This window comes from Lupinus angustifolius, chromosome LG04, assembly GCF_001865875.1.
Source record: "Lupinus angustifolius cultivar Tanjil chromosome LG04, LupAngTanjil_v1.0, whole genome shotgun sequence".
In the NCBI taxonomy this organism is placed as follows: Eukaryota; Viridiplantae; Streptophyta; class Magnoliopsida; order Fabales; family Fabaceae; genus Lupinus; species Lupinus angustifolius.
Genome location: NC_032012.1, coordinates 23,240,688 through 23,262,213, shown reverse-complemented (window position 1 = coordinate 23,262,213; position 21,526 = coordinate 23,240,688). Strand labels below are relative to the sequence as shown.

Sequence of the window (21,526 nt, the reverse complement as noted above, 5' to 3'; positions counted from 1 at the left end):
TATATATATATATATATATATGTTAATTGATCTTAAATTCTGTTTCCATGAAGTCGGTTAAAAGATTTTCAAATATAAGAAAGTTGAGTATGCATGACGTCGGAAAATTTACAGATGTGGTGCACCTTGACCGAAAAATTACGGTTTTGGTGCACCTTTGAGAAATATTACAAAACTAGTGTAACTTTATATAAATCGGCAATTCCATTGTCGATTTACGTATTTTTTTCCTCTCTCTCTCCCCCCCAAATCGGCACTGGGAGGGAGTTTTGTAAAATATATTTTTTTTTTACACTTCCCCTTAAATCGTCCGGGAGTTTTATACTTTTTTATTTTATTTTTATTTTTTCCCCCCTAAATCAGCAACCGAAGAGTTTTTGATTTTTTTTAAAATTGTGGGAGTTATATTATTAGTTTTAGGGTTGAATTTTTCAAATACAAATCCTAACAACACACAACGTAATAAATTTTGTCAACTCTAACCCTAATAACAGAACACAATAATGAAAAACACACATAATATATTATTAGTTTTATAATGTGTGTTTTTTATTATTGTGTTCTGTTATTAAGTTTAGAGTTGACAAAATTTATTATGTTGCGTCTTGTTAGGATTTGTGTTTGAAAAATTAAACCCTAGAACTAATAATATAACTCCCACAAGTTAAAAAAAATCAAAAACTCTCTGATTGCCAATTTATGGGAGAAAAAAAATAAAAATAAAATAAAAAAGTATAAACTCCGACGATTTAGGGGAGTGTAAAAAAATATATTTTACTAAAACTCCCTCCCCAGTGCCGATTTTGGGGAGGAGAGAGAAAAAAAATACGTAAATCAGCAATGAATCTATAAAGTTACACTAGTTTTATAATATTTTTAAAAGGTACACCAAAATCGTAATTTTTTGGTCAAGATGCACCACATCTGCAAATTTTCCATGACGTCTTACATAAAGGTGTTTCTGGAATTCTTTTGTCTAGGACGTACCCCCGTTTCGGTTGAAAGCCACAAATGTATTCATGCAAAATTTCAGTGAAGATTGCAAAGTATAAATATAAAATTAAAAATATTAATGATAGATCATTTATAACATAAAGTTAACAACTTCAATTAGCGGTGGTTATGTATAAAATGAATAGTTATGCAAGGTAAACCTTACACAATCTGTACCCAAAAAAAACCTGACCTACTATATATGTTCCAATGCTAGAGCTATCATCTGAGTAAAAAATTATTAAGACGAAATTACTCGATCAATTACTTGCAAATATCTATCATCAAGGATATCTTTGAAGAATCCAAGACTAATATTCAAAGCCACACATTGTTTAATAAATTTTGCTTCTCCCAACAAACAAAGTAAATAATTAAATATAATTAATTTTCATATTTAAGAATATCAGTTACTCAACTGTGTTAAAGTTTGTATATAAAATATTGAGAAAATGTATAAAGTCCCCTTAAATTTTATGTCTTTTGTAAGTAGGTATTATGACTATTTTTTCTTCCTATACTCCTTAAACTTTATCCTAACAGTTTTTATTGTATTTACCATTGATGACCTCTAATTTCTTGATGTTCTATTAATCCATCTCTAAGAGTATGCTTAAAGCTAATGTTTTTTTCCTTCTGGTGCATATAGTTTTGTATTCTTAATATTGGGTACTATTTTAGTAAGCTTAGCATCCTCTTGTTCTTCTACTTTTGAAATCTGGAATGTAATTTATATCTAATCTTGTATGGTGTATAGGATTAATTTTTTTGTTGATAAGTTAACCTGAACTGTCACTTTAATTCTTCCTCTCTTCAAGAAAATTACTCTGATGCCTTGTTTATCAATTACCTTTCGTAATGTATATTTAAGTTTATCTTGGATGATGTTATTTCTTACAACAACATACATAGTTTATTGTTGAAATTGTGTTACCTTATTCATTAGATTTTATTTTATAAATTTTAATCTAGTTTGAGATGAATATTTTGTTGAATATCAAGTAAGATATAGGACTACAAAAACTGTTGACTTTATGTCTATCTAAATTCAAAAGTATAATGTGATTGCTTGATTATTTTTATGCGGAGACTAATTTCATCAATCTTAAAGTTTAAGGAATAATTAGGAATAAAAAATAGTTTGTGGCGTCTATTTACAAAATGCATAAAGTTTAGGGTATTTTTATATAGTTTTCCCTAAAATATTTCAATTGTTCATATTTAGAAATTCTACCAAATAGTAGGGTGAGCGTGGGACGGGGTAAGAAGGATTAAATATATCTCTCACACTCTTTAAATATTGATCGAATCAATTTTTGAACTTGAACTCGTCCCTAATTAAGATGCGACGTGTGAAGACGAGTCTAAAATAAGACGGGTCAATATAGAAACGAATCTGAGTTAGAAAAGGACAAAGTCACAAACATAAAAAATTTCTCAAATCTTTAAACATGGACAGTCAAAATTATCACAATCAGTATATAAATTCAACTAAAACATGCATCTCACATGCATCAGTATATAAACTACAAATCATAAATTGCATTCTTCAAACTAAAAACTATTACATTCACGTACTGGAAATTTCAGAACAATTTCAGAACAATTTAAACTGTCAAATGTCAACATAAGATGAAGTGTTCTTGTAAATGATAAAAAACCATATACAAACTGAAATGACAACATGTCAATATTCAAAAGTTCACACAAAAATAAATACAATAACTAATTATTAATTGAAAAATGAAACTTAAATTGTAGTTCACACGAAGTACACAAAAACTAAAAATTAAATGGTTGCATGCTCATCTTGATATATAACTATATGAGACAAGTCGGGTGACCAGGACAAAGACACAAACCCGTCCTTTTTTACTACGGGTTGTCCCCTCTAATCAGGTCTATCATTTTTATTTATTTGAACTGTCAGATCTGTCCCTAAGTCATCGAATTGAGATAGGTCTATGGGTTGGGCCGGATCTTGCTCAACCCTATTATGATTGGTTGTTTTAGAATTTGGCTTAATATTTTTAAATTGATGAACATTTTATGCGTATATTGAATATTTATTTTTTTATGTGAAAGGTTGTATTTTAATAAACTTAGAATAATAAAATAATTTCAAACCAATTTTTAAACGAATTCCTAAATAGAATACTGTATTTCAGAAAACTCAATTTGTATTAAATACTACCAATTTTGTTTTCAAATAAAAATCATGAGAATATTCGCTTTCATCTTTAAAAATACGACCGAGATAAAAATACTAAAATTAGTCTGCCTATCCATTTCGAATTGTCAACTAATTACTAATATATTATTATATTCTTGAATGTGAAAGGTTTACCAAATAGTTGTCCCAAATAAAAGTTGTCAACATTATTGAAAAAGGAGAAAAGACTAAATACGTATATTTCTGAAACAAATTTAGGGGAGAAAAAATCTTAAACAATATGAGAGGGTTGCATAATAGATATAAAAATACCATTTTATTCTCAATAATATCATTACTTTACCCATTTACATATCTTCTAACATCTAATTTATGCATGAACATCCTTCTAATTCCATTTTTCCCAGTTTCATTAATTTATGTACGAAGATCCTTCTAGTTACATTGATAAATAGTTATAAAAAAGTAGATATGAAAAATCACATGGAGAAAATATGCTTATCCATATAATAACTTAATGAATCATTATGTATCCTTATCCAAGTTTTCTAAAATTTTCTATAAATATCAAACACAAGAAGACACAACTCTAAAGTCACAACACCAATCCATTTCATATGCCTACTTATCATTGTCTTAAATCTTTATCAACTTCCTTACATCCTTATATACCTAGTACATAGCAAAACCTAGTAACAACCTTATTCATAATCATAACCATGGCGGTTATTGGAGGTGCAAGTTCCATTGGTGTTCATGGATGGGGAGACATAAAGAGTCTCTCTACCCAAGTCATCACCGGCCGGTGGTTTGTGGTGTTCGCCTCCTTCTTCATCATGGCGGCCGCCGGAGCCACCTACATGTTTGGTCTATACTCCCCAGAAATAAAACAAACACTTGGCTATGATCAAAGTACCCTCAATCTCCTTAGTTTCTTCAAGGACTTTGGTAGCAATGTTGGTGTTCTCTCTGGACTAATCAATGAGCTAACACCACCTTGGGTGGTGCTAGCAATTGGTGCTGTAATGAACTTTGTTGGGTACTTCATGATATGGCTTTCAGTAACTGAAAGAGTAGCAAAACCTCAAGTATGGCTCATGTGTCTTTATATTTGCATAGGTGCAAATTCTCAATCTTTTGCAAATACTGGTTCACTTGTTACTTGTGTTAAGAATTTTCCTGAAAGTCGTGGTGTTGTGCTAGGAATTCTGAAAGGGTATGTTGGTCTAAGTGGTGCAATCATCACACAACTATACTCAGCTATTTACTATGATGATACCAAGGCTTTGATTTTGTTCATAGGTTGGCTTCCAGCTGCTATATCCTTTGTTTTTCTTCGAACCATTCGGTACATGAAACCGGTTCGGCAATCTAACGAGGTTAAAGTTTTCTACAACTTTTTGTATATCTCACTTGGCCTAGCAGGGTTTCTTTTAGTTATGATTGTAATACAGAAAACAGTTCATTTCACTCAAAGTGAGTTTGGTGTAACTGCTGCTATAGTGGTTTTCTTGCTCTTCCTCCCAGTTGCTGTTGTTATCATTGAAGAGTATAAGACATGGCAGAGTAAAAAGTTTGCATTGGTTGATCCTTCCCCAGTGAAAATAGTTACTGAAGAGGTTGCAACAGAAGCTAATGGGATAACTGTGTTAGAACCAAAAGTGAATGAAACAGTTTTGACCAAAGACACTAGATGGTGGGAAAATGTGTTTAGTCCACCCAATAGAGGTGATGACTATACAATTCTTCAAGCACTATTTAGCATAGACATGTTAATCTTATTCATATCTTGCATTTGTGGTGTTGGAGGTACTTTAACTGCAATTGATAATCTTGGTCAGATAGGAACTTCACTTAGATACCCAAAGAGGAGCACAAGCACTTTTGTGTCACTGGTAAGCATTTGGAATTACCTAGGACGTGTTTTCTCTGGATTTGCTTCTGAATATTTTCTTAAAAAGTACAGATTCCCTCGTCCTCTTATGCTAACTTTGACTCTCCTCTTATCATGTGTTGGTCACTTATTGATAGCTTTTGATGTGAAAGATGGTCTTTATGTGGCTTCAGTGATTATTGGTTTTTGTTTTGGTGCACAGTGGCCTTTACTATTTGCCATAATATCTGAGCTATTTGGACTTAAATATTATGCAACTTTGTACAACTTTGGAAGTGTAGCGAGTCCACTTGGGTTATATGTGCTTAATGTTAAGATCACTGGGCATTTGTATGACAAAGAAGCTAAGGAACAATTAGCAGCATTGGGGATACAAAGAAAAGAAGGGCAGGAATTAAATTGTGTTGGGGTCAATTGTTTCAGATTATCTTTCATTATTATCACAGCTGCAACTTTATTCGGTGCTATAGTTTCATTAATACTGGTGGCTAGGACAAGAAAGTTTTACAAAGGTGACATATACAAGAGGTTTAGGGAAGAGGCCAAGGTGGCAGAAAATGAAATGAAAGGGGTGGAGAAAAGAGGGAAAACAGTGGAAGATGGCAAAGTTGTTGGATGGGGATCACATGTCCCCATTCATGTCCCACTCGGTGTACCAAGTCAATCATAAAACTTCATTCATTTAAAAAAGAAATTAATATTTTAATATTATTTTATGATGTTTGATTGGTCTGGGACAGGGAGACAAAAAAATTATGGGATAAGTGATGTCCAAAGTTGTTCAGCAAGTGGTGCCGAGTGCCAACTAAGGACAAAGAAGTAGTTGTGGTTAGTACACATTAGAATACAATTTAGTATGTAACATTATGTGTGCTACATTTTCTTAATAAGGCGTGTTGTATATTTTTCATTCTGTCTATGTTGAGTGAAAAACTTCCCTTCCCTTGTCGCTCAAAGTGACATGCCCTTCTTTTTTGGCATTTACATTTTAATTAGGTAGTTTTTTTTTATTTAAAGAAAGAAACATGCTTGCCTTGTTATTGTAATAGTTGATATAGTTTAATGCAAGTTTTCTCAATTTTCTTCTTTAATCACCAACTTACAGTCTTGGCTACATCTAATATGTGATATTGTTCATTAATTCCATGTATGTTAATAGTTGAATGGAATTTCCACATAAGAGGTTATACTTTTAGGAATGGAGATCACTTGTCCTAACTTGATGTCTCTAACTATGTTCCACCTAATAAAAAAGGAGTTAGGATCATCTCCATTAATATAGAGACAAATAATTATTTTTACACTTACATATAAAGGTAAAAATGATATATTATCATATCTTAAGGATAAGAGGGTAAAATCATATTATATTTTTTTCTTATTTTGGGTGTATTTGTCTCTCTATCAATGAAAAGAATCTCAACTCATAAAAAAGTGTCATGCAAGGGAAAGGATAGGTCACTAAAAAATAAATACTTTTGAAAGTAGAATTTTTAAATAACATTGTGATATGTGATTCCCATTCTAGAAGTATGGATTATGTATGTCCAGGGCTTATTTTCATTTATTTGTAGTTTTCCTTATTCTTCAAAACCATTCATGTTGCCAGATTTTTGTTCTCCGAATTTTTCCCATGAATTTTTTATCTTTAATATGCCTAAACTTGTTGGTCTGCACTTTAAATTCGACACTTTGTTTGTATATTATTTTACGTTGAAGCTTAGTTAATCGTTATATGTTTATAATCCTTATTTGCCACTCTCTATAATTTGTGTTTTAAAAAATAAGAGTAGATACATATTTTAGTCTCTCATGTTTCTCGATCTTACTAGTTTTAAAAAAGAAAAGATCTAAAATGGTTCCAAAAAAATTTAAATGTATGTCAAGTTAGTCATTTTTAGCATGTTATACAATACTGGTTAGGAATTAATTTGACCCAAAATGAAATAATTTAACCAACATTTGAAAATTTTGGACCATTTTAGATCTTTTTTAAGGACTAAACTGGTGAAATAAAAAAATATGAAGAACTAAAAATGAGTATTTACAATATGTCTCTCCAAACACTTTTTATAGGAAAAAATAAAAGTGAACGTGAGAGGAATCTAAATATTTCTAATTGTTTCTCTGAAATTCATATTTGATTAGATTACTATTCCTACTTGAATATCAGTTCTTGTTAGAAAATTAATCAACAACTTCCATAAATGGGACTAATAGAAGTATGGAGATGATTTGTTATAATTTAGTGTTATTAACTCTGTCCCACCCAATAAAAAAGTGTTACGTGAGGAAAAGAAAAGTTATCCAGAAATAAATACTTTTTATTAGATAGAATTTTTAAATAGCGTATTACTCTTTACTGGGGAGGACATAGTTGGAACACCAAATTGAGATAAGTTATCCTACTCCTATGACTATAACCCCTTTGGAGAAATTCCATTTAGCTATTGTCACGCATGGAATTAATGAAAAACAACATATATTAAATGTAGCCAAGACTCCACGTTGGTAATTAAAGAAGAAAAATGAGAAAACTTGCATTTAACTATTACAATAACAAGTCAAAGATTTCTATGTTTTTATTTACCCTTCACATTCCATTGCCGGAGACTCCAGTCCTAAAAAGATCTCATTCCGTTTTAATCAATAATCAACACATTTTTTAATTCAATAAATTTGTTATTGTATTTATAGGCTAATATTAGTATAAATAAAAGTTATATAATTGCAGACTATTTTTATTAAAATAAAAATTTAATTTTACAAAGATAATAGAAATAATATAAAAAAGGGCAAAAAAATATACATAATATGTCCTAGATAATTATAAATAAATAAAATATAAGAAACAATAGTGATAACATTGGATATTGATATTTGAAAGTTATATCTATAATATTACCAAATTTCATTTATTTTCCCTAATGAGTAAATAAATTAAAATCAATGGCAAACTAGGAATATTATATCCTATGGAATTCAACCAGGTAACTATAAAAGATTACTTGAGAAATAGCTTCAAGTTTTATTCTCCATGTTATTTATTAACCATTAGGGTTTGAAAAATCACACAACTATTTATTTCTGAATTGTATAAAGATTTGACAAAAACTGAAAAGATAAATACACGAATAAAATAATATGATGATTTATTGAAAATGATTATTAGTTGAAACTTTGATACAATTATGTAATTCTCTTTTATTATTACTCAATGATTTTATATCATAGATTTAATTGACTCTGATTATAATTTTAAATCAATGATAGTTTAAGATATTACAATAGTCAACACCAACACATTGAATGATATGATATTTGTCTTAATAATTTAATACTACTTATTATTATTTTGGATAATATGTTATTTACACAAATATTTGTATATATTACTATCACTAAAAGACTTTTAATTTTAATATAGGAAGAAAAAGCACTCACATGTTTTTTCAACAAGTCCATACACTCGATTTCTGTTATAGACAGAAATGATGCGTACCAACGTCAACTTCGTAGCCATCATTCATGATGCCCACGAGAACCTCAATTTTAATGTCTCTGCTGGTGCTGAAGTAGGCTACCTCTTTTTACAATTTCCCCTCTTTTTGTAGTTCTAACTTCGTCTTTTTAAAGAGAAGAGTTAGGGTTTCCAACCCTATTTTAAATTGGAGGGCCCATTTCTCCTTCTTTTTATTTAAAAATTAAAAATAATACCATATTCTCATTGTTATTATTATTATTTTACTAAAATGGAGAAAACATTTTTAACAACCCGGTTTAGACTTGGGTGTTTATAGGTACAACATTAAGAATATTAGTTATTCACCGATATATTATTGGTCTAAGACTTTGTTAGATCTCCAAAAAATCAAAATGTCAATTGTTTAATTCCTGAAAGCGACACTTGTTAGAAAGGTAGTCATGCATTCAAAGCGAATTAATACCTTACCATAAGGTGAGGAAGTAACATTAGTAGTACCAAAAATTGAATATCAATTATTTAATAGTATAATATATACACATTGTTAATATAATTTTTTTTTTATATATAATCAATATTTTATCTATTATTCGTTGATATAAAATATATTTAAGAGTAAATAATAATTAAAAATAAATTATGAATAATGTAATGACATTGTAAAAATCTTGTCAATCCATAATTATTATTTTTTCTTTATTCAACTGTGTTAAAGTTTGTCTATAAAATATTTTTCAATCTTTCATATTTAGAAATTCTACCAAATATGATGAGTTGTTAGAATTTGTATTATTTTTATAATGATGAACATTTTATGGTCTTTTTATTCTTTTTACTGTATATCAAGGATATTCTTACTAATCTCTTTCTAGTATGTGGTTGTCATTTTTAATAAATATAGCTCAAAAGAAACAAATTTTTAACCTTTAATTCATCTTAGAGATCTATTGATGTATTATACACTATGCATACTAAATATTTAATTTCTATATTGAAAGGTTGAATTTTAATAAATTTGAAATAATAAAATAATTTCAAACAAAATTTTAAACGAATTCGTGAATAGAACAGTGATTTTCAGATATCTTAATTTATATTAAATACTATCATATTTAATTTTTAAATAGGATGGATACTCTGGTTAATATAAAAAAAAGAATATCAATTATTTAAAAGTGTAATATTTATGTTTGTTAGTATAAAAATTTATATATAATTATTATATCATTTATCATTCATTAGTGTAACTTATACTTAAAAGTTAGTAATGAGTAAATATAAACTGTGAATAATGTAATGACATTGTAAAAATATTGTCGGTGCTTAACTAATATTTTCTCAATATTAAATCGTGTTAATGTTTATCTATAAAATATTTTTCAACTGTTTTTATTTATAAATTCTACCGTCTTATTTTTATAATGATGGACATTTTTTTTGCTTATTAAATATTTAATTTTAATATGTGAAAGGCTGTATTTTAATAAATTTAGAATAATAAAATAATTTAAAACCAATTTTTAATCGAATTCCTAAATACTGTAAATAGAATAGTGATTTTGAGCCAAATTTAATTTTCAACTAAAAAATCATATATTATAATGTGTAACAATTATATGTACGTTCATATTCACTTTCATGTCTGTTAACCCGCTTTCGTATCGTTTGTACGCATAATTTGTACGTTAAAATGACAAATATAATATTTTATAATAAATATTTATAATTTGAAGTTAAATTTTTCGATTGGTATAGTGCTCAATTTTATACACTTTCATAATAAGAAGATAATGACGTAAAATAAGATAATAATATTATATAGTTTTTTTTGTAGAAATAAGAATATAATAAGGACAAAATAGGGAATCATAAATTATACTATGGTGGGATGATTATTTTGTTTTTCCATTTATTAAGTAGTATAGATGACAGAGAATAAAATACTAAAATTGGTCTCCTTTTAAATACTATTCCTTATCCATTTCTAATTGCTAGCTACATTTAATAATATATTTTTAAGTGTGAAATGTTGATAATATAGTTGTCATTTCTCTTCTCTTTTGGAGAAGATTCGTCAAAATGCACATAAATAGACTCTTCTATTTGTATGGTATATTTGTTAAACGCACGGAATGCCTTCTATGTAGTGAATATCCTAAGAATATGTCCTCATCAGCTTTCGAGACAAACTTTCTTAAAGTTCTTTTCAATTATTCAAAATAAAACTTTGGCACCCGAAAGCATGAAGATGAGCAATATTTGGTTTTCGACTTTTAACAATTTCATAAGGTGTTTTTGAAGAAGTAGGTCTAAGTAGTATTCTATTCATTACATAACATGCTGTGTGAACTGCATCAGCCTAGAAATATTTTGGGACCTTGCTCTTATTTAGCATAATCCTAGTGAGTTCCTCTAAAACTCTATTTTTCCTCTCAACAACTCCATTTATTGAGGGGTACAGGGAGCTGAGAACTGATACATAATACCATGTTTACTATAGAATTTATTAAATTTGTAGTTTTCGAATTCTCCGCCATGGTCGGATCGAATGTAAATAATCTTTAGGTTAGACTGGTTTTGGATTTGCTTGGCTAGACATTTGAAAGATTTGTAGGCATCGCTCTTTGATGCTAAAAATAAAGTCCAAGTGAATCTAGAAAAATCATCGACAATAACTAAGGCGTAATAGCTTCCACCAAAACTCATAATTTGTGATTGTCTAAATAAGTCCATATCATATGGAGAAGCTCCAATGGTCTAGTAGTGGATGTCACATTCTTTTTCTTAAATGAATTCCTGACTTGTTTACATTTTTGACACATGTCACAGGAATCTTGTGTTTTAAAGTTGAGTTTTGGAATACCAATTACTAAATTATTTTTCGATAGTTTTTCTAAATGCTTTACATGTATATGAGTGACGCGTCTATGCCAAAGCCAGATGTCATCTTCTTTTGAAATAAAACATTTTGAAAATAAAGAAGTGACATCTTCCATATTAACCATATAAATATTATTTACTTGATACCCAACAAATTTAACATTATTTGATAATACATCACGAACGATACAATAGTTAGAATCAAAAGACACGATATTACATTTGTCGCATAGTTGGCTTATGCTCAACAAATTATGTTCCAAACCTTCTACGTATAGAATGTTTTCGATTATTGGTGGGTTGAGTTGTCAATCTTTCCAGTATCTAAGATTCTTCCTTTGTTGTTGTCTCCATAAGTGACGAATCCTTTTTCTTTCAACGACAAGTCTAGGAATTCCGACTTGTCCCCAGTCATATGTCTCGAACAGCCGCTATCAAGATACCAGTTTTGTCTGTGTGTTCGAAGACATACCTGCAAAATAGATCATCTGCTAGACTTATGTTGGGTCCTTTTGTATTAGTAATGAGGGAGTTGTTTCCCTTTCTTACCCAAGTGTAAACGCCATTGGGTATCCCATATCTCCTGATATAACATGAATGAGATGTATGGCCATATGTGCCACAGTAATGGCAAGTAGGGACTCTAACTTTATTTATTTTTTTGTATTGACGTGTTAGAGGTCTCCTGTATGGTTTCTTTTTATGGGATGGGGGAACATACCCTAACCCAGTATGGTTACCAATATTCCTAGTTTTGCTAAGCAGAGTGTCTAATTGTTGTTTACTATTTGTAAGTTTTGCGAGTTTTTCAGTTAGTTTAAGATTTTCGTTTTTTAAGTCCTCGCACGACTCACAAGTAGTATTTTGATATAAGTTAATTTTAGAGCAATCACATGAAGTATAAGAAAAGATTAGATCCAAGGTTTCATTTTCTAATTTTAATTCGTCTAATTCTTTCTGCAATTGATTTATCTTTTGTTCATTTAGCAAAATAATTTGTTTTCTCTCGTTGCTTAATTTAGCTAAGTTTTTAAGTTCTTCATGCATTTCAACATAAGCATTATATAATATTTCATATGATGGAGAGTCAGAAGAAGAGGATGATGTATCAGAGTATACCTCATCTGAAGTATCTTTGTTGTCTGATCTGCAAGCCTCATTTGTTGTCATCATTAAGCACAGCTTCGCGGTCTCCTCTTCATCTGAGGTGCTTGATGTTGTTTCTTCCTCGGGTACATCTCAGACGATGTATGCTTTCTTTGACTTGAATTCCCTAGGAGTGCTCTTTTCTGAATCAACCCTTTTTAAGTAAGTGGGGCATTGATACTTCATGTGTCTCGGCTTACCACATTCGTGGCAAGTGAAGCGTTCCTTTGTCTTGCCTTTCCTGGTTGATTCACACGCTTCTTTCTTCTGGAATCGTCTAAGCCCTCCTTTCTTTTTCAAGAAATTTCCAAATTTTCGCACAAGGAGATTTAACATTTCCTCGTCAATGTCTGAATCGGAGTCATCATCGTTTATCTCTTCATTGGGTTGTGATGTTGAAGCTTTGAGAGATATTCCCTTCTTTTTGCGATCGTACTCCTCATTCATTGTCAACCGACCGAGCTCCATCTCATGCTCCTGAAGCTTTCCAAAGAGAGTTGCCAAAGGCATGGAGTCTAGATCCTTGGACTCCATGATTGTCGTCACTTTAGGTTGCCATCTTCTATCAAGACAGCGTAAGACTTTATTAGTGAACTCTCATATGGTAAACATCTTATCTAGAGCAATAAGATGGTTAATAATGTGAGTGAATCGCTTTTGCATATCGCCGATCGATTCACTCGGTAGCATACGAAATAATTCGTATTCATGTGTTAGCGCGTTTAGCCGGGCGCGTTTGACCTAGCTAGTGCCTTCGTGAGTCACTTGTAAAGTGTCCCACATTTCCTTGGCACTTTGACATTGAGATATATGAAAAAACGCATCATAGGATAGGGCCGAGGTGATGATGTTTTTGGCGCGAAGGTTGAACTTGACCTTTTTGCGCTCCTCATCGGTCCATAAACTTTTTGGTTTTTCTTTCGGTTCGCCATCCACTAAGTGATGTGGAACGAAGGGACCATTGATCACAGATACCCAAATATCCGAATCAATTGCCTCAATGAAAATTCTCATCCGAACTTTCTAGTAGGCATAACCCTCGCCATTGAATACGGGATGGCGGTTAATGGATGCGCCATCACCGCCAAATGGGTTGGTGGAACCCATTTCAATTCCCTTAGGATCATGAGGATGCGGTTGAGCTAGCACGTCGTACTAGCTCTGATACCACTTGTTAGATATCAGTGGCCTAGGAACACCTAGAATGGGGGGTTGAATAGGTGTGGCGGTTAAAATTTACCGCTTCTTATCAACAACCCAGTTACTAGAAAAATAGTCCAGTTAATCGATTAACAGAACTGTTTAATCGATTAACTTGATGCATAGAACAGATTCAGCTAAACAGGCAATTTACACAACAATTAAGATACACTTGAACAAATATATTTCAGATATTTTTGGGCACAAATATTAACTATATAGCAGTAAACAAATATCCAATTTCTTAAGTATAGATTCAATGTATCGTGGCGAGAAAACAGAAGAAAGATATTGAATGAAAGAACAGTGCAAAACGGATTTTTATCCTGGTTCGTTTGCGGTCCACTGTAAACTACATTCAGGCCCCCCTTCTAGATCAGGGAGATTTTCTTTCTTCACAATATTGAATTAAGAATACAATTACCAATTCAATTTACAAGCACAAGGTATGCTCCCTTCTTGATATCTAGGATCTCTAAAACTTGGTTTGACTCTACCCTTTCGCCTCTTGAAAAAACCTTTCTCGCGAACTAGCCCCAGCCAAGAATCTTATCCTCAAATCAAGACTTCTCTGCCTTGGTGAAGAACTTCAATCTCTGTGGTGATCTCACACCACGATATAAATCCAGACTACACAAAACACGTTAAAAGCAAGGTACACTAAGCACATAATGCTTAAGATATTACAATATAAAGACTCTAAGATTAACCCTTATTCTAATCAGTTAAGCCATCAATGTAAGAGTGAGTTAATCAATTATCAGTATACAGATGATTTCTTTCTATCAAAATCTAATGCATGATCATGTGAGCAATATTAAAATGAATGAGACTATGCAGAAACATAAAGCATGTTATTGCAGAAACAACATAATTTCTCTTCTCACACATGCAACTCTCTTGCAGAAAAGCAGTAAAAACACGTATGCAAATGTTATCTAAAGAGCCCTAAACAATTAGAATGAATGTTCTTGAGTTCTGAGTGAAGCCTTGTATTTATAGCATGGTGAATAAGTGGTTTAAGCTGTTGCGAAAACAGTTAAACAGTTCAGCAGTTACAACAGCAAAAACAGATTTCAGTTATAACACAAAACAGACTCGTTAATCGATTAAGACTTTCATTTAATCGATTAACGGACTAACAGAATAGCATGGAAATCAGTTAAAACAGAAAACACATATTCAACAGAAAATCAGTTATGTTAATCGATTAAGTTATCACGTTAATCGATTAACTGGAGCATTTATGCATATGTTTCAAAAGGCAAACTTCTCATATGTTATGTACAATATATATATATATGTTCTACCAATTACATTATGCCTAATATGCACATATAACATGTATGATATATGCATGAACATACGATTAACTAGATGTATCTCATGAATATGATAGTTCAATTAAGATGACTTAAGATACTAGCATCTAGGTTCACCTAACCTATATTCACTTACTACGGCACACATCCTAGACTACTTAGATCATAGACTCAATTTATATCCTAGTCTAGATATGACCAAATGAGCATAATGTATATTGATTGTTGAGTCATCTTCAAGCTTTGTTAGAACCTTATCTTCATCAAAACATAAGCTAAGATATGCTAGTGCTATTCTTGACACTTTACACTTTCAAAACTTGCATGCCTCAACTTGAGGGGGAGGGTAATATGTCATTCATAGTGACAGATATGCTGCTGTACTGCATCTTCTCTATTCTGGACAAATTAAATCCCCAAATATTAGGCAAAGTAGGATAGGGAGAAATTAGTGTAGATAATTTAGGAAGGTTTGTAAATATTTTTGTATAGCTGTGACTAATTTCAAGTCATTGGTAGCTTAATGTTAGGAAAAATATGTGAACTAATCCACTCCCACTTCTTGTATATATTTGTGTATGATTGATCAATGAAATTAGAAAAAGCAATTCCATCCTTCATAAATATGTCTGATAGTATTAAAAATAAAATTTAATAAACAATAGTGGTAACATTTGAAAATTAAATCTATATAATTACCATATTTCATTTTTTCCCCAAATGAGTTAATCAATTAAAATCAATGGAAAACCGGAAATATTATATTCTATGGAGTTCAATTAGGTAATCCTAAAAAATTACTTGAGAAAAAACTTCAAGTTTTATTTTTGATATTATTCACCATTTGGTTGGAAGAATCACACAACTATTTATTTCTGAATTATGAAAGATTGAAAAGATAAATACATGGACAAAATAATATGATGATTTATTGAAAATGATTATTTGTTGAAACTATGATACAATTATGTAATTTATTTTATTGTTACTTAATGATTTTATATCATAGATTTTAATCGACTATAATTATAATTTTAAATCGATGATAAGTTTAAGATTTTAAAATACAGAACAGATATGATATTTTAAATCGATGATATTTCTCTTAATACTTTAATACTAATTATTATTACTTGAGATAATATGTTATTTACATAATTATTTGTATATTATCATTACCAGATGACTTTTAATTTTAATATGCGAACAAAAAGCACCCACGTGTTTTTTCCATAAGTCCATACAACTTCTGGTATGGACAGAAATGATGGGTACCAACGTACAACAAATGTGACTATCTATTCAGTATTTGAGAAATAACTATTTTAAAAATTTAAAATAATATATTATGTCACATTTATTTTTTAATTATTAGAATGAAATATCTTTTATCTCATAGTTACTGAGAAGTACCTATTCCTACAACTAGATGTAAAAGACAAATTAACACTGTGAAATTGCAGAGCCAAGGCAATAAAGAAAACTCATGAACAGAAGCTCCGTAGCAATCATATAGAAAATTCCACAAGCCACTAACACCAACTACTCTTCCTATGCAGCTAGAGTCAATCCATCCTTTCCTCATGTTCATACTTTGAACTACCCACTAGTGAGAATTCATTATCTATAAGATAACATGACAGGTTTAAACTATTCAAACTTCAACTTTTGTATATGAATAATGAATATATTGGGTTTGAGCTTCTTTTCTATATGGAGAAATACTAAATTGGACAAATCTCACTTGTCTCACTTAATTTAATGTATAGGGGTATGTGGTAAGAGTGTGCAATCAATTTAGATAAAAAGAGGCAATAGAAAAGTGAGAGAGAAGTTGAAAGAACTCAACCCACAAGAACTCATAGCAATTGTGTGAGATTTGCGACTACATCTTTGTTCACCGTTGGATCGGATTGAAATTTGGATAACAGGCTCACAACTTCTAGTACTTCATTCTCAACGATTGGAACGATGAGAAGTCATCTGAGGTGGTAGAAGACGAGCCAAAATAGTTTTGTGCAACTTTGTGTTCACAACTTTTGCATATGAATAATGGATATATTGTCGAGCACGTTTTGTACTGTATTTAGGAGATACTCTTGAATTTTTATTTTGACCATAGTGGAACTTAATTGACTGACTTGTGCTTATGATTTTTACTTCTCACATATACTAGCAAGTTGAGGAAATGATATATATATGTATATATTCTATTAAAGATTTCTTTGTTATTGTGTTGAATTTCCCATCAAAATCAATTCCTTTTGGTGATGCATGAGTGTCTCTCAATATTGTTTTAGGAAACCAAATATTTTACATTTGATCTATGGAATATCTAATGCACTAATGAGACATCATACAACTTGATAATCAACCATAAATTATATCTTGTTTCTAAAAATAATATAAAAATGGGTAACCTAATCCATAATAACCTTCTATTAAAGAAGTATGGCTCCCAAAGATTAGGAGTCAACTAAAGAGTCTATATATATTGATTACCACTTCCCACATTTTGAGAACAACTCTAACTCCTATTGCTACTACTATTATCATAAACATGAGAGTAGCAACAGGAGGTGTTTCTCACGGATCTATGCCCAACATGAAGACTCTAACCATCCAAGTCATCACCGGTAGGTGGTTCGTGGTGTTTGTCTCCTTCCTAATCATGGCAGCCGCCGGAGCCACCTATATGTTTGGCCTATACTCCTCAGACATAAAAGAAACACTTGGCTATGACCAAACCACTCTCAACCTCCTTAGTTTCTTCAAGGACTTAGGTGGCAACTTTGGTGTTCTCTCTGGCCTAATCAATGAGATCACACCACCCTGGGTGGTGCTATCCATGGGTTCAGTTCTCAACTTCTTTGGTTACTTTATGATATGGCTAGCTGTGACCAAAAAAATAAAAAAACCTCAAGTGTGGCACATGTGTCTCTACATCTGCATAGGTGCTAACTCTCAATCTTTTGCAAACACTGGGTCCCTTGTCACGTGTGTGAAGAATTTCCCACAAAGCCGTGGGGTTGTGTTGGGCATTCTCAAAGGCTATGTTGGTCTTAGTGGAGCCATCATCACGCAACTTTACTTTGCTTTTTATTACAATGACACTAAGGCTTTGATTTTGCTCATAGCTTGGCTTCCAGCTGCTATATCCTTTGTTTTTCTTCGAACCATTCGATACATGAAGCCGGTTAAACAGCCTAATGAGCTCAGTGTTTTCTACAAGTTCTTGTATATTTCGCTTGGTCTTGCTGGGTTTCTACTTGTTATGATTATAGTGCAGGAACACGTGTCTTTCACACAAAGTGAGTATGGTGTGAGTGCTGCTGTGGTGCTTTTCTTGCTCTTCCTCCCTCTTGCTGTTGTTTTTGGTGAACAATTGAAGATCCAGCAGAACCAAAAGCGTGCATTTTTTGACCCATCATCGGTGAAAATAGCAACCGAAGCTGGGAATAGTAACTCTAACTCTAGCTCTCTTTCAACAGCAAGAGTTCCCACAGCAGCTGAAGAAACAAAATGGTGGGAAAATGTGTTTAGTCCACCAGAGAGAGGTGAGGACTATACAATACTTCAAGCACTTTTCAGCATAGACATGATAATATTATTCATCGTTACCACTTGTGGTGTTGGTGGTACTCTAACAGCAATTGATAACTTGGGCCAAATTGGAACTTCACTACGATACCCAAAGACAAGCATAAGCACTTTTGTGTCCTTAGTGAGCATTTGGAATTACCTAGGACGTGTGTTTTCTGGTTTTGTTTCAGAACATTGTCTAACAAAGTATAAGTTCCCTAGAACTCTCATGCTTACTTTCACTCTCCTCATATCATGTGTTGGTCATCTTTTGATAGCATTTGATGTAACTAACGGTCTCTACGCAGCTTCAGTTATTATTGGGTTTTGTTTTGGTGCACAATGGCCTTTAGTTTTTGCCATAATATCGGAGCTATTTGGACTTAAGTATTATGCTACTTTGTACAACTTTGGAGGAGTGGCTAGTCCAATTGGGCTATATATTCTCAATGTGAGAATCACTGGGCATTTGTATGACAAAGAAGCTAATAGGCAATTGATAGCATCAGGGGTCTTAAGAAAAGTAGGTCAAGAATTGAATTGTGTTGGTGCAAGTTGCTTCAAGCTGTCCTTCATTATTATCACTGCAGCGACTTTCATTGGTGCTATTATTTCGTTGGTTTTGGTGGCTAGGACAATTAAGTTTTATAAAAGTGACCTTTACCAGCGGTATAAGGAGCAGCCTGTAGGAGAAGCCGCGGTGGTCGGGAAAGGCGGCAAGGGCGGACAAGAACCCAAAGTTGGAATGTGATTTATAGAAAGTTATTAATTTTGCTTTTCCATAGTAAAAATGTATTTTATTATATCTAAATAATAAAAATATTTATCGTTTTGTTGTTTTTTAATTTAGGTTTGTTTAAAAATATTAATAATAAATATATACAAACATATTTAAAAAGCTGAATGTAACTTTTTACTATAGAAATTTATGGTTATAATTATTTTTCCAACTAGTATAAGATTTTCGGAGTAAGTCAGGTCGCACTCAACTATATATTTTGCTATCAAAGTTGTGCTATATGTGGTGTAAATAGGTTCTATAACATCAATTGGTTGAATCAAAGAAATTGTCAACAAAAATGGCAACTAACAAATCCATCCTTATCAATGTCAATTATGTAGTAATGGGTACAATGCATATATGCAAACCTTGCAACTTAACCTTAGGAGATTTCAATGCTATGACTTGACAATAACATGATCTACATCAAAATCTTGATAATTTTCTCTTTGTGCGTCTCTTTCCCACATATAAAGGATTCATTGACCAGAGGGAAACTAAGATTACACCTTTCATTTGCAAGGCTTTCAAGTCTCTCATTGATGTTTGGACAAGGTTAAACATCATCTGGGACTTTATCTCAACATTAAACCTTAAGTTATTTGGATTGAGAGAGATGTTGGGACAAGATGTTACTAGGAATTAAAAACTAAATGATCACAAAAATTTGTTGAAGAACTACTTGATTGCAAAATAGTAAGTAGTTTTAATATGCAATTCAGGGGGTAATGGGAGAGAAGGTGAAAATCTATGAGAACATATATGTTTTCAAACATGTCAGCAGAAAGGTTAATATTGTGGACCTTGAATACCTTTTGTTCTAAAAGAGTAAATTAAAACTATACACAAAGCATATACTACGCTTCAATTTTAGCACTTGCCGTTTTGCAAAGTGTGAAATAATTAAATGACTAATAGTATATATATTAAAGTTAAATAGATATCATGTATTCACATACTAATTTTTTTTTATATATTTCACTTTCTTGGTAATAAATTAAATTCTTTCAAGGTTTATGATTGTCCCAATAATGTTGCTCCTAAAAATTGAACCCTTAATTTTTTTAATCATCATAAGATATAATGGAAGTTTACACTATTATACGAACATGCATCTTGTTTGATATTCATACAGTAATTGCAAATGATGCAATATAGAGGATAGGAACAACAATCCAAAAAATAGAACAGGAACTTCGCACAAATTTCACAACCAAGCTAGGTTATAAAATTTTCACAACCAAGCTAGGTTATAAATTTTCTCATTTTAAATTCGTAGTAGGCAAATACGTGAATTTCTAAGATCTACACTCTTATACTTTAGTTTAATTTACTTGCATTGATATTAGAACATTGACAACCATAAATAAACCATTGATTTTCTCAAAAGAACAAATATTTCAAAATAGGAAAAAGCATCACAACAGCCTAACTACTATACAAAAGCATTTTAAGAGGTAGAAAAAACATAACAAACGAACAATAAAATAAAATAAAAAGAAACATAACATTCAATCTATCAATAGATATATGGTGAGAGAGAAAAAGATAAAACATGTATATCGGATAAATAAGGAAGATGAAATGCATAATGTTAATCATGAATATGTGATTAATACCGGAGCTGATAATATATTGAACCAACTTCATATTTGTTTGAAACTTTATTCGTTATTTAGCTCGTCAAACTTGGTTTATGAATCAAATAAGATGAAATTGAACTAGAAATTGAGTTCGTTACATAAACGAACCAAACTTGAGCTAAATATAGTTCGACTCTTTAAGTTCATAGGGTAATTCAATATATATATATGAGAGAGAATCCAACACTTACTAGAGGAGTAGGTTAACAAAATCTACTTCATATCTTAGTCATTCATTCTATAAATCTAATGGTTTACGTGATTTGAATTAGTCAGAAGATCTGAACTATTTGATTTTCATCGAATTGATGACAAGGATGTGGAGTAGATTTTTTTAACTTACTCTTTACAGTAAGTGGATCTCCTCCCTATATTTATTTATATGTATTTATAAAATATTAATTTTTATATTATATATTATATTTAAA

General features: G+C 31.3%; 3 protein-coding genes across 3 annotated transcripts in view; all 3 read left to right on the top strand.

Moving 5' to 3' along the window:
• On the top strand, window positions 3,764-5,730 carry LOC109344737. The gene has a single exon (XM_019583492.1). The coding sequence runs from the start codon at window positions 3,886-3,888 to the stop codon at window positions 5,728-5,730; it is 1,845 nt and encodes a 614-aa protein (XP_019439037.1). The 5' UTR covers window positions 3,764-3,885.
• On the top strand, window positions 17,568-19,430 carry LOC109346331 (protein NUCLEAR FUSION DEFECTIVE 4-like). The gene has a single exon (XM_019585828.1). It carries the CDS (start codon window positions 17,653-17,655, stop codon window positions 19,423-19,425), a length of 1,773 nt encoding a protein of 590 aa, XP_019441373.1. The 5' UTR covers window positions 17,568-17,652; the 3' UTR covers window positions 19,426-19,430.
• Window positions 20,184-21,526, top strand: part of LOC109344736 (protein RNA-directed DNA methylation 3-like) — a 7,740-nt gene continuing 6,397 nt past the window's right edge. Inside the window, exon 1 of the mRNA XM_019583491.1 lies at window positions 20,184-20,243. Within this exon, the coding sequence (XP_019439036.1) occupies window positions 20,184-20,243 (60 nt within the window). The remainder of the gene's footprint in view (window positions 20,244-21,526) is intronic.